Consider the following 15,990-nt stretch of genomic DNA (forward strand, 5'->3'; position numbering starts at 1 on the left):
TTGCCCTCCTGTATTCCCATCATGTTTGGATATCTAATGACACAATGGTTTACGTCCAGCCTTAGATTCAGGGGCTCTGGGTTTGAGACCCACCCAAGGACTTGGTGACCAAGGAAGGTGTGTTCATAATACAACCAAATAGGTTGAATACCAATTGGCAAATTCTTCCAACACATGCCAATAGCAGGCAGTAGGAGCAGGAGAGATTTCTGGTCAGCCATATGATGGAAAGAACATTGGATTGTCTACCATTACTATCCATAGCTTCAGACTACAATATGCATTCATGTTGTTACAGCAACTTGGATTCCCTGAGTGAACTGTAACACATGCAATCCCCTCATTAGTCAGTGTTAGCTGTTGCTCATTCATACCTTTGGGGACTTGAACACAAAATCCAGCCTGACACTTTAGTGCAGCATGGAGGGATTGTACCACTTTCAGAGGTGCTGCCTTTCAGATGAGACATTAAACCACAATCTCTTCTGCCCTCCTAGATGGACAAAAAAGATCCAATGGCGCTATCTGATGAAGAGTGGGAATTCTCTCCCCTTTCCTAACCAATAATAATTCCTCACCCAAAATCACCAACACAAATATCTGGTCATGATCATCTTGCTGTTTGTCACACTTTAAGAATTGCTGTGTGCAAACAGCTTGCTTTTTTCTGGAAAATAGAACAGTCATGGCTCATGAAAAACATTTATTGACTATAAAGCCATTTGATATATCTTGAAGTCATGAAAGATGCTATATAAATGCAAGTCTTTCTTTCAATGAAAGAACCTGAGGTAATAGAGCAGTGTTAATGCACTATGTTGCTGTTGTAAATAGAACAGAATATGTTTTAAACAGCATTACTGTTCCCTTGTGCTCCTATAATTAGTCAGGGGAGGATTGTGAGATGTGTTGTAAACAGCCTTAATGCTCTCTCATGTCCTTATCATTAGCCAATGGAAGCGACAAAGTTATGGAAGAAACAGCATTAATGCTCACTCATGAATCTGTTGTTAGACAGTGGAAAAGTTCAAAATGAATTAACGGAATTACTGCTCGCCTGTGTTGCCCCACCATTAGTCAGAGGAGAACTGTGGAGTGAGGCAGTACAAATTGTTTTTACAGTTACTCAAGGAAAATCAGTGTTCAAGATTTGTTTCTTCATCAATGGATGTTCTTGAGAGTGGTAATCATTACTTATTGGTTATTGGACTCAGAACACTAAATTTTCTTTTCTATTGTGAATCACTTTCATCTTTTACCTAAGGTTACCTCATGGGAATGTTCACTTTATTACCTATAATTACTTAATAAGCTGTCAAGTTAGAAGCTGTGGGAGGCATTCTAGCACCAGTTATACTGTAGTTCACATGCCGTATGATACACCTTTTTATGACTACAAAAATTGTGAAACCCAATTTAATTTTCTTCCACTGACTGAACTGAATATGCATTGTTACATAAATAATTTGTATGCTTGGCCTTCAGCTAAGCTTTGATTCAACTGTGCACATTTCACTACAGTTTAGTAGTAATCGTGATCTGCCTAAAGGCAGGTCCTCTGCTCAATTCTCCATGCATCACAGTTTTGCACCTCCACTTCAGTTGCTTGTAGGAGCCTTGCTTTTTCATTTCAAGTTGACTATCATCATTTATTCTTTTTCTCCCTCTTGGTCTGCATCCATCTAATCTTCCTTCAGTCACCTCTTTCCCACGACTTTTCTCAATGAAGTTCAGTTTCTTCAACATCTTGAGAACTTCTTCATCGCTCTTGTATTCTCCCACAACTGACCTGCTTCATTCTTCTCCAGAACCGCATTTCACAGCTTTCTTGTCTTTAGGTGTTTAGTATCCTGGTTTGATCAGTAAACACCAAAATCCATTTGATGTGACGCATAGGACAGGAGTGCATTGTACACCATACTGTGAGTCATAACCATAGAAACTGAAGATCAAATCGATAAATGAAATGCATCACTGCTTCACTCCTTTGTGCTAATGTTCTGCTATTCCTCAAAATTAGTTCAAACAGGTGAAAAGTTACCTCAGTTACAACTTTAAACAATACAGACTAGAAGGTTGCTAGGTCAAGAATCAGTCAATGCTGACTTAGGTGATATCAGGTGGTCAAGGATAATATGAATCTTAAAATTCCTGAGCTTGAGTGGAAACATTTAGCAAAGGTTTTATGCTGCTAATCACTCTTCAGCATCTCCTGTTGGTTATTTTACTCAACATTGGACTTAGCCTGATGATGTTAAATTCAATGGCTTGGATTTAAATTACCAGCAAGTTTTAGACAGGAAACCACACCAACATGTTAACTTTTAGCCTGGGATTAGGGGTGTGGGGAAGCAATGGAAAATTGTGTGACCTGGGTTCTGACCATTGACACAAACAGTTTTTCACTCAGACTCAAAATAAAATTGCAGTTAGTTCCAATTACTTCATCAGGACCCAACATCCATATGGAAGGAGGTACCTTCGCAGCTCTGAACGAGTCTCCTTGAGAAGTCCTGGCAGCTCCAAAGTGTCACCTAAAGGGTTAATAGAATGGTTATGCTAATCAGTAGGGCACATGATGATGTGGCACTGACGTCAGGCAGTTGTGTGTGAGGTACTGCAGGGAACAGACTGGCAGCCCTGGAGGGAGATGTGTCTTCCCTGTAGCTCATCATGTACATACTGTAAATAGGGTGAATAAATTAGTTTTTGAAAAGATACCCTGATGGGCCTGTGGCTCTTCCTTGCTAGAATCCTGGTAGCAGTGCAGTGGCACCAGTTTAGTCCATTGTTGGCGTCATACGATGAACACCTTTATGACTGTGATCTTGCTTTGGCAAGATGCCTTGTCAAGCATCCCTGTGACACACTTAGCCATAGATGGGTAGTGATGGCAGCATCACGAGATTAGTCAATACTCCTACCCCAATTGTTTTCAAGGCTTGAGGACCTACACAAAGATTGCTACTGGAAAATGCACTGCAGGAAATTTCTACAACCAACCAGGTTGGTCCTTTCCCTTCCTTTGTGGGGCTGGATGTGAATTGGATTATCGATACCCATGTCTCCAGGGCCTCAGAAGACGCCTTGTACTCGCTCCTGAACACTCCAGGTCCAAATTCGGTAACCCCACCTGTGCCAAAGCCCGCCAAAAGAGTACAAAAGGCAGGAAATCGCTCCACCGCCATTCTGAAACATCTGCACTGTGGCGTGAGGTGACAGCACAAATGGCACTATTGCCCAGCAAGGGGCGCTGAGTGTTTCAGATGCGGCAGACCGGAACATATCCAGCACTTCTGCTTGGTTAGAATGTCCAACAAATGGAACAAATGACAACAGCACTAGCAATTAGTACCAAGTTCACACTTTCAAGGCAAAACTCTCCAGCATTCCCAGGGCTCTGGTCTGATAAATTAGAAGCCAGAGGATTCCCAACATGCTTCAAGTTTGACACAGGCCCAGAGATGGCTGATCACCTTGCATGGCTCTGCACAATTTCTCTTCAGCCTTCCAATATGAAACTCCAGGGGCTGGGACAAACAAACTTACATGTTAAGGGTCAGATTACTGCCACATTCAACGGTAAGGGGTGACAATATCTCAAAGACCCTTTATGCTGCAACCAAAGCATTTGCCTACTTAGCAGGAATGTATGTGTAGCATTAGGCATCATACAGGAAGTCAATGAGATTCTTCCATTGGACACCAGGGTCATCTTCTGCCAGGAATCCTCATGACTTTTTCAAGGGCTGGGGAAGCTGAAGCATGAATATTATATTTCTCTGCTTCCAAACGCCATGCGAGTGAGTCTGTTCACCCACTGAAGGGTGCCGAACCCACTATTGCCAAAGGTTAAGGAGAAACCTGACAGCATGTTACATAAGGGTGTCCTTTCCCCAGTCGCACAACCAACCTGCTGGTCTCTGGCATGGTCATCATTCTCAAACCTAATGGCCACCTCTGGCTTTGTGTGGATCATGTGCAGCTTAGTAAAGCAGTGCTACAGGAAGTCCACCTGATGGTGTCAGTAAACGACAGTTTGGCCAAGCTCGCCATTAGTGTCCTTTTTAGTAAGCTCAATGAAAACAGTGGGATTTGGCAAATATCCCTCACAATGAATCTGGGCTCCTGACAATCTTTATCATACCCTTTGGTCGATTTTGCTCTAACCGCCTCTCTTTTGGCATTTCGTCTTCTCCCAAGATATTCCAACGTACCATGTCAACAATTCTTGAGGGCAAACAAGGAGTCAACTGCCATATGGACGACATCCTCATACGTGGTTCTACAAGAGCCGAACAGGAGAATAGGGCAAGAGAGGTCCTCAAGGTTCTCTAGGAAGCAGGTCTCACGCTGAACGACAAGTGTGAGCTCACCAGGATCAACATAAAATTCCTAGGAAACACCATCCAATGGCGTGGTATTCTGATTGATCCTCAGAAAACAAAGGCCATCACTGAGTTCCCCAACTGATATGCATCACTGACATTCTCCATTTTGTGGTGATGCTAAACCAGGTGGGAATGTTTATCCCTAACTTGGCCCGCTCATGGAACCCTTGAGAGATCTCCTGCAGAATGAATAACGTCGCTTCTGGAGTGTGAATCAAGGCCTTTCAATCCAATAAAGATTGTTTAGTCTCCTCGAATATCCTGGCACACTACGACCCTTAGTTGCCTATGGTCTTCGCCACAGATGCTTCCTCCCTGGTGGTGTTCTCCTGCAGCTGTAAAAGAACGGTGAGATGAAACCTGCCTATTTTCCACTGTGAGCTCTCACAGAAACGGAACAAAGGTATGCCACTGTTGAGAAAGAAGCGCTGGCGGTTACATGGGCTGTCGAGTACTTTTCCGATTATCTGATGGGGCTATCCTTCCAAGTGGAAACATACCACCAGCCCCTCATAACACTCCTCAAATCTGCAGAGATGATTAAGATGCCTATCCATATTCACCTCCAGTTGATGGGGTACCAATATACAGCTGTCAACACCCAGGCATGTCACAAACCACAGCTGATGCTCTCTTCAGAGCCATAGTCGACCACACAGTCACCCTCAGTTCCATATTAGTGTCAGAAGGAGAAGCATTTCCTCTGCCGGTCTGAGCCTCCTGCCCAAATCCGCCACGAAGCTCCAGGATGTTCAATGCACCCAAAAAAAGGCTGCCAACTGTGTTACAGTGCAGGAGTTCTGTCTCCAAGTGTGGCCCAAATACAACTCAACTGATCATTTTCTCCAAAAATACTATGAGCAATGAGCCCATCTGACCTCCTCGTTTATGACCATTGTTTGGTCATTCGATGCCCCGTGCGACAAGATTTCTTCACATACTCCACGGAGGTCACCTCAGCATCACTAAATGAAGAGCGAGAGGCCTACAATCAGGGTGGTGGTTGGGCATCACACAGTGGCCCAGGATTTTGTCCAATCTTGTCACACCTGCCGCATTCGCACTTAGCACCAATGGAACCCTTGTGGTGTCTGCCTTTCCTCACCACCCATGGCAGAAGTTAGGCCTTGACCTTTTTGACTTCCATGGCATGACACACCTCATGGTTATTGGTTATTATTATCTTTGGTTAGAGATAACAGTCACATCAGAGTCTGTCATCAAAGTGCTACAGACCGTATTTTACCCCCATGAGCTCCCAGATGAAATATTTTCAGATAACGGGCCCCAATTCACCAATGACCATTTTTGACAATTCACCATTCACAATGGAATCTCTCATGTCACAAGCTCTCCTTTTCACCCACAAGCCAATGGGGGTGCTGAGCTAGCATTCCGGACCAGTAAAGACCTAATATCCATGAATTCAGATTGGCGAACAGCTCTCACCCAGTATCAGGCTATTCTTCTAACCAATGGATTATCTCCAGCTGAACTCCTTATGGACCATTTTATAAATTTGCAGGTTATCTATTGCCAGCTAACCTTCAGCCTAATCTCACCCCCACTGACCATAACCATGTGAAGGTGAAGGAGTTACACCACCAGGAAAAACAACACCCATGGCACAATACCAGACTCAGAGTGAAAGCTTTGCCACCTTTGACATTGGGCCAGTGAGTTTGGATCCAGGAACGAAATGCTGAAGGCCTCATCCTCACTAGGATGGAAAACCTGCACTTGTATTTAGTCCAGACACTGTCTAGTATCATCCGAAAAAACAGATGAGCCCTTGTGGCACTCGGTCCCACCAGACCACAGGGTTTCCACTACCATGAACCGTAGACCGAAGACCCTCAAAAAACTCCACATGCTCCGAGGAGTGTTGACCCACCCCAGGACCCACTCCCAGTCCTCTGACCTAATGGAGCGATTACCAGGACATGTTCTGGTAGGGTGGTGAAGGCTCCCCAGAGTCTATCTCTGGAGAAGCTGGAGATCACTTTGGAGGGGTTGGGATAGTGAGGCTGATGAGGGGGGATGCTGGGGGGAGGTGGATGGAGAAGGAGGCAGTAATGTAAATAGTTTAAAAACAAAGGTCATGTAAATAATTAAAGAGCTTCATATTGTTATTAAAAAGGAGATAATGTACTTGGATGGAGATGTAGTATAAAGGATTAATAGAATAGGTATTCCAATGTATGGAGCACATGATGATGTGGCACTGATGTCAGGCAGTCATGTGCAAGGTACTGAAGGGAGCAGATGGGCTGCCCAGAAGGCAGATTTGCCTTCCCTGTAAGTCACAATATACATATTGTAAATAGTGTAAATAAATGAGTTTTTAAGTGGCTACCATAATACACCTGCGGCTCTTCCTCGCTAAAATCTTGGCCTAGCACGTCTTACAGCACAAAGCAGCTAAGTAACTAAGTGCATTTTAGCAGCCTAAAGGCTGGCTTCCCATTGGGAAATAGCTTTAAAATCACCCCCCACCAAAAATCTTAAGCCCATGCATGTGTGGACATCAGGGAAAAACAGGTTGGGCTCCTTTGGAATATCCTCTATGGCGTTGACTGATATTCATTGTTTAGAATGAATGGATATTCAAGGGAGGTGGGATGAGATTTCTGACATTAATTTTTAAAAAATACAAATGTTTTCACATTATTATGTATCTGTTCATGTGAGTGAGTCCTCTGTGGGGTCATTTTTTTTATGGATTTTCAAAATCTTTATTTTTGATTTTAAAATTCTTCAACTCCTTGAGGCAGCTCCCTGCCTTCAGGGGGCTTTCAGTGCGCACTCCCCCACACCCACTCTGGCAGTGCTGAACTTCTCAGTGGGCCTTTCATGCTGACTGGCTGTTATTTGGCCAGCCAGCGTGAAATCGCGGTCAGGGGCCAATTGCAGGTGGCGGGCCATTTCATGGCTGCTCCTGGGCCCACCTGCCACGCCCTGCCCGATGACCCCAAAAATCCTGCCCCAAGGGTGTGAAATTCAATTGCCCTGATTTTTGGCCACATGGGCCGCAGTTTTCAGTGTGACTGTGTGCCTCTTGCTTTCCACCCCACCTTCCCTCACACCAACCTTCCCCTTCTGATTTCTTTGCTTCCAGACATCCAAGAGCTGCCCTACAGCAACCCCAGGAGGAAGAGGCACAGCAACAGCACAGTGTTAATGAAGAGGTCATTAATGTGACAGTCACTGCCACCACCTCAGATACGAGCATTGCACATAACTTGAATGTTAGTATAGAATTACGACCAGCATGTGTAGAATCGCCTGGGCATGAGTGGGCTGCAGCCAGGCCAGGGGGAACAAATGAGTCAGTTGCCAGCTTACCAGAGTGCATGGTGGCAGATGTGTTCTGCTGCAGAGGACTCAGATGAGGACACTGTTGGGAAAGTATACAGGACAGTTGATGGGCATGCACAGGGAGATGCCGGGTGCATTGGCTGGCCTACCAGACAGCTTCCTGTCATTGTCGAGGAGTATGGCTCCAAGTTGGCAGAGCTTGCCCTCTCTGCTGCCTCTGCTCCATCTCTCTGTCGTGCTGCAGACCCAGAGGCACTGTCACTGCAGCCCCTTTACCTGTTGCCGCCTTTGTGTGGATAGGTCACCAAAACCTCTGACTTCCCCGTGACAATGCAGCAACACTCTCCAGCAAAGGCACCAAAACCCCTCCAAAAAATACACCCGAGCACTTTCAGACACTTTCCAGCGGAAAAAAGTTCCATAAGTTTCCCTTAGCCGCAATCAGGTTACCTTTTAACTAGCACCACTACAGGGCCCAACTTGTTGCTTCAATTTTCTCTGTTCAAGAGTGGACAATGCAGGATGATGCTAAGACCTGTATTGTCTAATTGGTTGGACTGTGCGATGTCAGGATAGTCACTGTTTCTGTGTTCTTGGGAGCACACAGAGGAAGCAGCTGCTTGCACCCCTAATTTTGAAGAATGCCATGTGGGCCACATAGGTTGTGGCTCAGGACAATGCCAGTGCCAGGACAACCAAGGTAAGTCTGCGTATACCGTCATTAGAAGTGACACAGCGTGAATGAACTCTTCACCTCTAAACACCGAATAGATTTCCGCCAAATGTTCTTTGGTAAGTTAGGCAAGACCACCTTACAATATAAAATGTCTAAGAATTCCGCAAAGTAAGTCATTAGAAAAGCTCTTTAAAAGATTGATCTCCACTCTGCTTTGAAATGTAAGATTTGCTAAAATTAGAAATATTGATCAGTGCAATACAGATTTATGTTTATTGTCCAATGATACTTATTAAAAGTACAGTTAAATCTAAATGTTACATGCATTATGTGTAAGGTTTCCTTGTGTAAGAAGGACTGTATGAAGTGTTCCTCTAATGCTTCAGGTGATTTACCAGGTCATTATAGTGGCACAATCTGAAACTAATGGATGTTCAGCATGAGCCTGTGACTGTAATGACTGAATTCACACTAGTGTGAAAGCCAACCCGACACACAATGGTTTGAAGCTGGCACAAGCTCAAACGCACTGCAGTGTAAACGCAGCTGGAATATAAGCCCCTGCTTTGTTGCCAGGCAACCAACTTTTTTTGTGTCAGAGACCATTCACAGTGGCACCTGTACATTATGCATCACAAGGCTGCTGTCTCTGGTTTGCATGTTTTACAGTGGTTAAATCCCCGGACTGCAGGGTAAGTTGACACATCTAATGTCAGCATTGGCTGCGCTGAGGAGTTAGTTTACTGATAGTAAACTCAATGTTGAAGTATTAAACGGCTTAAAAAATACTGCACCCCTACAGGCTGAGAGATCCTCAAAGCACTCAGTTTATGCTTAAGGCCTTGAAAAGCAGATTGATTTAATTACATATCTATCAGTTCAAACAGAAATTATTTTGGCTCAATGCTTCCCAACAACGTTTTCCTCACCAATCCCACTTTATAGTGTCAGATTATAGGGTTTTTCTTACTTAATTTGGGGTAGTTTCTCTATTTTCAGTTTCTGTGTGCTTCAGACCAGTTGCAAAGTAAATTGGTAACACCTGTATCCTAGCTTCTGCTAACACTATCCTGAACCGAGCCAAGGGAGCAAAGCAAGGTAATTTCATTCTAGTTATTCCTTCCTTTCTGTTAATTTGAGCTCATCCAAAACTCCGCTGCCCATATCCTAACTCACACCACCCGTTCACCCATCAGCCCTATGCTTGCTGATCTACATTGGTTCCCAGTCAGCAAACCCTCAATTTAAAACTTCTCATCCTTGTTTCAAATCCCTATATGGCCTCTCCCCCTCCCTACGCTTGCAGTTTCCTCCATTTCTGCAAGCGTCCAAGATCACTGCAGTCCTCTAATTCAGACCTTTCGCACATCGCTGATTTACTTTACTCTATCATTGGCATCTGTGCGTTCAGTTCCTGGGCCCTAAACTCTGGAATTCCCTCTCTCTCCTCCTTTGAAATGCTCCTCAGACCTAAACCTTTGACCAAGCTTGTTGTCACCTAATATCTCCTTATGTGGCTGGATGTGAAACTTTGATAATCCTCCAATGAATCACCTCGGGATACTTCACGAGGTTAAAAGTGGTATATAATTGTGAGTTGTTGATGTTACATTGCTCATTTTTTCACTATGCAAACTAGTTTCTAGATTATTAATCCAGAGAATTAGACTGTTGATCGATGGAGGCAAGTTCAAATCCCACCAGGGTAGTCTGAGATAATAGCTCGCATGAAACACAATGGAGTATTTTATTACATTAAAGGTGTCATATAAATGCAAGTTGCTGTTGTTATTGCATGCAAGTGGGCCAACTGAGATTGGAAAATCATCATTCAGAAGACTTTAGGCAAATAAACTCATTCTCCCAAGCGATAGTGTTGTATAATAGGGCTTCAATGTTTCCAATATATCACTTCTAATACTAATTTTCTCCAGTTACAGCATTTTCTATTAATTCTGCGATTGGTCGGGTAGCCAATTAAAGACTTTTAATAGCTCAAGATTATAATTGCACCTATCACAGGGACTGGCTATATAAAGACTAGGAACTTTCTACATACATTCAGTCACAATAATAAAAACAATGCTGATGTAAACAATCACTCTTTATATACCTCCTTTCTGTGATACATGCAATTATACTCTCAGGAGCATTTCAACGTTCCTTTAATTGGCTACTTGAACTATCACTACTTTAGAATGGAATTAACAGAAAGTGCTGTAAGCTGGAGAAAATTAGAAACCCACCTTCCCCAAAACAACTATTAATACTTCCTTCCCACATAGAACGCCCACAGCTCATTGCATTTTCTTTTTAAAAGAGGATATTGTTTAAAGACACAAACACCCCACATAAAACCTCATTGTAAAATAGATAAGAAAAATGAGAAAGGAGTGACTTCAAATTGTGCTTGATTTTGAAATTATGATGAGCAATCTCTTTCCCTTCAAATGGGATAAATTGTCCCTTACAATGGTTAGTGTCAATGAAACCATCATGGGGGCTGAAGTGATATCAGTGATGCATTGATATGTTGACCTGATACCGGAGGGTGAGTGATTTGGACAGATACACACTGATGGCTGTGAGGTTTGGTGACTTGAATAAAATAAATGGATTACTTCTCTAACAATTTCTACATCTATCTTTCTACTCATGTGAGTCCCTATCCTCTCTCTGGCTTTCAACTAGCAAAATGTCCTCATATCTTTAACCTCACACTTCAGAATTCCATTGCCATTGCCGATTGTTATACACCTGATCTGAATCTAATGAATGGCAATGGGCATTGTAAACTACAGCTTTTGCATTTCTGAAAACATTGTGAATGGTAATTACCGTATCAGAACTGAATGCAATGGCTTAATGTTACAAGAGGTTTTTTTAAGCATTACAATGGGTTAGATCTCAGTTTAGGTTTGCATTTTTTGCTGTTAATATTAACCATTCTCTACTTTGGGAGGGATAATAACTAAAACAATGGTGGATTATGAATACTTGGCTGCTCTGATACATCTTTGATAACTGACAGAAGCACAGCATTGGCACTGTTCTGGCAAATGATTGTGTGAACATTTTCTCTTAATGCTGGCAATGCTGCTTGGCATGGGAAAAGCTAAATTTGGGAACAAATAAAGGGACACAAAAAATATTTGTACAATTTGGCTCAGTCTCCATATATTTCCAGTATGATGGTGACTGCGTTTTGTTTAGGAAATTATTCTTTTTGAAGGCTGTAATATCTTGGAGTTCAGTGCTATAATAATGAACAGCTAATGAATTGTATTATTTCAGTGAGACACAGTGATCAGAATCACAAACCTAGCAGTCTGTCGGTAGAATGGAAATGATGGCTGGTGCAATATTGAAGCCATGTTCCTCATATTTTTATTAAATGCTAAAAACATTATTTACAAAGCTGTCTAAATATACCTCATGGATAAACATGATTATTGCACCATCTTTTCCATCTAGTTGGATTCTTTAGTCCTGAAATACAAGATTTTAAAATTGTAGATCAAGCAACAGCTTGAAACAATTTTAAAATATTTCAATATCATCCCTGGTTTTGAAGTTATATTCTTTCCTTCTTTGTGATCTTGCTTTACATGTGGCATTGATTAACTAAGATGGCAGGGAGGTAACTTAATAGAAGGGCTATTTCTGCCCTTGTGTCAGGTGCTGTGGAATGATAAGGTGATTTCTCCTAAGTTTTGCTTTCATTCAGGTCACAAATCATCTCCTTCCATTTGGTTACACATCTGCAACAGGTTTTGAACAAAATTGAGAACTACTGTGAGGGAACAGGGACACAAATCTATCCATCCACTATTCTACCACTCCAATACAGCTTATTAGCAGACCAGGATAGTATATCACTGGTGCACACCCTCCATGTTAATCTTGGCTCATTGTAAATACTCTTATCTCTGCATCAAAATATTCAAGTTCCACTCCAGAGTGTTGAGCGCATAATCCAGACCAAAACTTCAGTGCAGTACTGATGGAGTGCTGCACCGTCAGAGGCATTGGCTAACATTTTATGTTCCCCTCCCCTGGTGGGTTCTGAGGCGGTGGTGGGGGAGAACATGAAATTGCATGGACGGGATCCCACCCACTCCAACCTGGTCATGATTTTACACTGGGGCAAGCTGGGCGTTGGGTGGGCTGCCAGCCCTTGCACCAATTAAGGCCCTTAAGTGACCACTTAATGGCCACTCAACGGTCTTTTCCCACCCAGCCTCAATTTGTAGTCTAGCAGGTGTATTGGGGGGCAACCCGAAAATTCAATCTCGGGCAGCAAGTAAGTGGGGGCGTTCTCCCCTTAGGCCCCAGTGACCTCCGGACCTCCCTCGCCCACCGACCTATCCCCCGAGACCCTGATTGCACTCCTCGTGACCTCCCAGGCCTTCACTACCCACCCCACCCACCACCCCCTCCACCCACCCCGCCCCCCCCCATCCCACACCCGATCTCTGCCACTTAACCTGTCCTCTGGTTCCCGGCAGTTAGTTCCAGACAGCTAGCTGCAGTGCCACTGTAACGCTGTTCTTCAAATGACTGGAGAACGGCTGGCCAATCTGATAGTCCTGCAGCTCTCCATGGTAGGACTTCCTCCTAGTGATGGGCAGAAGTCCTGCCTTCTGCCAATCAACGCTTGTTAGAGCATGAAACGGCATCAGGCTGCTGGAGTTGGCAGAGCTATGTTGGCCAAGCCCCCACCATCCTGAATATCCCAGCCGTAATCTTTCAGGTACATTGTTAAAGCAACACACCATCTGCCTCCTAAGGTAAAGGTAATATGGCATTCTTTGAAAGTTAGGCAAGGGAGTTAAAGAGAAAACAACTTTGATTTATATTGTGCCCTTCAGAATCTTAGGATACCCCATAGCGTTTTGCAGACAATTATGTATTTTTGAAGGGTTGCCACTATTATAATGGTGAAAATGTCCTGGTCAATATTAATCCTGTAATCAATTTCTCCCAAGAGCAGGCTTACTGGTCATTTATCCTATAGCTCTTTGAGGGAACTAGCTGTGTTCAAATTGGTTATAGTATTTCCCGATATTACAGTTGTAATTGTACTTCAAAAATAATTCACTAGTTGTGAAGTGCTTCTTAATACCCTGAAGTGATGAAGGGTGCTACATAGACCCAAATTCTTTATTTATTGTGGTTTTCCATTCTAAGCCCTAACGATGTATTGAGGCTGGTCAATTCAATCCAGAATCCATTGCTCACATTACTTCAACTTGCATCTGAGGGAGTTCATCAGAGAAAGAAGTAAAGATATAAAAAGAGATTGTAAAATCAAAAGCAAAAAAAAAGTTTCAGAAACAATACTTCTTGGAGGGAAGAGAGATTTCCTTCACCTTACCTTCACTGTTTCTGTTGCGTTGGGGATATGGAGTGTATAGACTCCATTTGTAGTAAATCCTGACTTGTACGCTTCAGCACAATCTTTAAAAGCGACTTGATCTTTTGCAACTCGTTGTATTTCTATGATAAAGAGCAACAGATGCCTTCATTTTATTCCAACTGGTTTATAAAGTGAGTGTAGCATTTCAAACATATGTTCAACTTTGGGCCAATGCTGCATCTTGTTTGAGGACATCGTAGCTGAGACAGCTTTAATGTTATTTATTGTATCTCAAAGAAAAGGACACTATCGGCCTTGTTTCACCAAGGAGGAAGGGGTGACAGGGGGATTCATAATCTAGGATGAGGGCAGATCTGTACTTTCTACTCCCTAGTTTAATCCTTGGTATAGGATTGAGGTAAGGAGAAGTAAGCGAAAATAGGCCCAGACGATGCTCTAAGTACCCAGCAGTGTCCTTTTTACACTTTTCCACATGAAACAACATCTGTAGGCTATTTCAACACTGGAATAAATCAGTGAAAACAGATTCACATCCCCAACAGCTCAAAATATGAGCAAGATTTTTATTTCTTAAAATAAACAAAAAATAATTCTGACAAGGTAGCTGTGTATCTATCTATTATCTCCTGGGGCCACCATTGCTGATGCTCATAAATGGTACATTGACAGAGGAATTAAATATTAATTACTGCCCCAGAGTCCAGTGGGGAATCACCAGTTTGGTGCTTCAAGGCAGATCACAGATGTTTGTATCTGACATTCCGTTTAATTTTGCACTGCTGATCACATTGCGGAGGAGGGGAAGAGAGAGAATGATAAAAAATAATTACTAAATTTACAGCTTCCATTTCTTTTCATAAATATCTCTTTGAGGGCTGAAAGTTCAGCTCCAGTGCTTTTTGCATCTATTGTTCAAGTACCCTTATTTACATATTTATGAATATTATTTATAGCCCTAAAATATGCAAACTACATTTCAATCTGTTTATCTCTATCTCATGACTCATGACTCTTTTCACAAGGTGAAGAAAAAAGTCACATTTTCACTATAATGCATAGTATCAAAGTGTATGCTGCACCATTAGACAAACCAAAATGTCTGTGACACACTGGAGTGGCCTTATGGTGGGCATTATATCATTAACAAGTGAGGATACTCTTTGAATATTTCTCAACATTCAACCTTTCAGGCATAAGTTAAAAGTTGCTGTGATATATTCTCATCAATTCAAAGATGATTCATTGTCCCCTTGTGAGATACAGAGGCATTGTTAGATACTGTTTAGGGAGAAGGGACATGACTCCTCAGGATTCCCACGAATAATACCTTAGCTCTTTATGCCAATTACTAACTGGGTTCTTGCTTAGGCAATATTCCAATTGAAAACTACATCATAATCTAATGTTTCATCTAAATGAACAGAATTCTGATTGTCAACACAACTTTCATCAACTTGCCCCCACCCCACCATGTTTCAAACCTAAAGATGCTGTTGGCACAGTGATGTTGTCCCATTCAATGACTTTGCTTGGTGGGAAACGGAAAATTACTCCTGGCATTTCATTTACTGTACATAGTACACACTGTTCTCCAGCCGACATGGCACCTCAGCGTTTCAGAGAGTGACTTGGGTCAGCTCACTTCAGACTTTTAGTCTCCCATCTCCCATGAGCCAATGGAGATTTGTACCTCACTTGAAGTATAACCGGCTTTGGAAGAATTGATCAGTGGCAGCAGGGCTGATCGAGCTACTTAATACAGGCAAGTGGACAACTTACTTAAAGACTCCGATCCAATTTACCTGCTTTATGTATACAGTGATTTGACAAAATTGCATTAGCCAATCCCAACAAGAGACTATAATTTCATTAAAACAACTGCAATGGCATCCTCAATGATAAATAACTGAGCCATACTAATCAAGAAGGCCCCAGTATAATCTATGGTCTGTGCTGAATTAACTGTTCTCAGAGAGGACAACAGTAGATGCCTACAAGTGGCCTTAGTACTTTTGGGTTAGAGAGGTCCAGAATTTCCATTTCATATTGAACATTCGCAACACCTGTCCAGGACATGGTGAAAACATGATGAATTGATTTTATCTCAAAAAAATATAAATTGTCAAACATATTGTCACAGAAAAGCAAAGTTGATAATTGATCAGTATCACTGAAAACAATCAAATTAATTGATGTAATTCCAATTTTCTAGACTGTTTCAGAGA

At 42.5% G+C, this 15,990-nt stretch overlaps 1 protein-coding gene across 3 annotated transcripts in view; it reads right to left on the reverse strand.

Annotated features, from left to right (window-relative positions):
- The window catches only part of angpt2b (angiopoietin 2b), a 263,137-nt gene that overhangs the window by 111,759 nt on the left and 135,388 nt on the right, over positions 1–15,990 (reverse strand). For all 3 annotated transcript variants that reach the window (XM_041212758.1, XM_041212757.1, XM_041212759.1), the window contains one exon: positions 13,763–13,884. In XM_041212758.1, coding sequence (XP_041068692.1) covers positions 13,763–13,884 — 122 coding nt within the window. The remainder of the gene's footprint in view (positions 1–13,762; positions 13,885–15,990) is intronic.

The sequence above is a fragment of the Carcharodon carcharias genome, chromosome 19 (assembly GCF_017639515.1).
Source record: "Carcharodon carcharias isolate sCarCar2 chromosome 19, sCarCar2.pri, whole genome shotgun sequence".
Lineage (NCBI taxonomy): Eukaryota > Metazoa > Chordata > Chondrichthyes > Lamniformes > Lamnidae > Carcharodon > Carcharodon carcharias.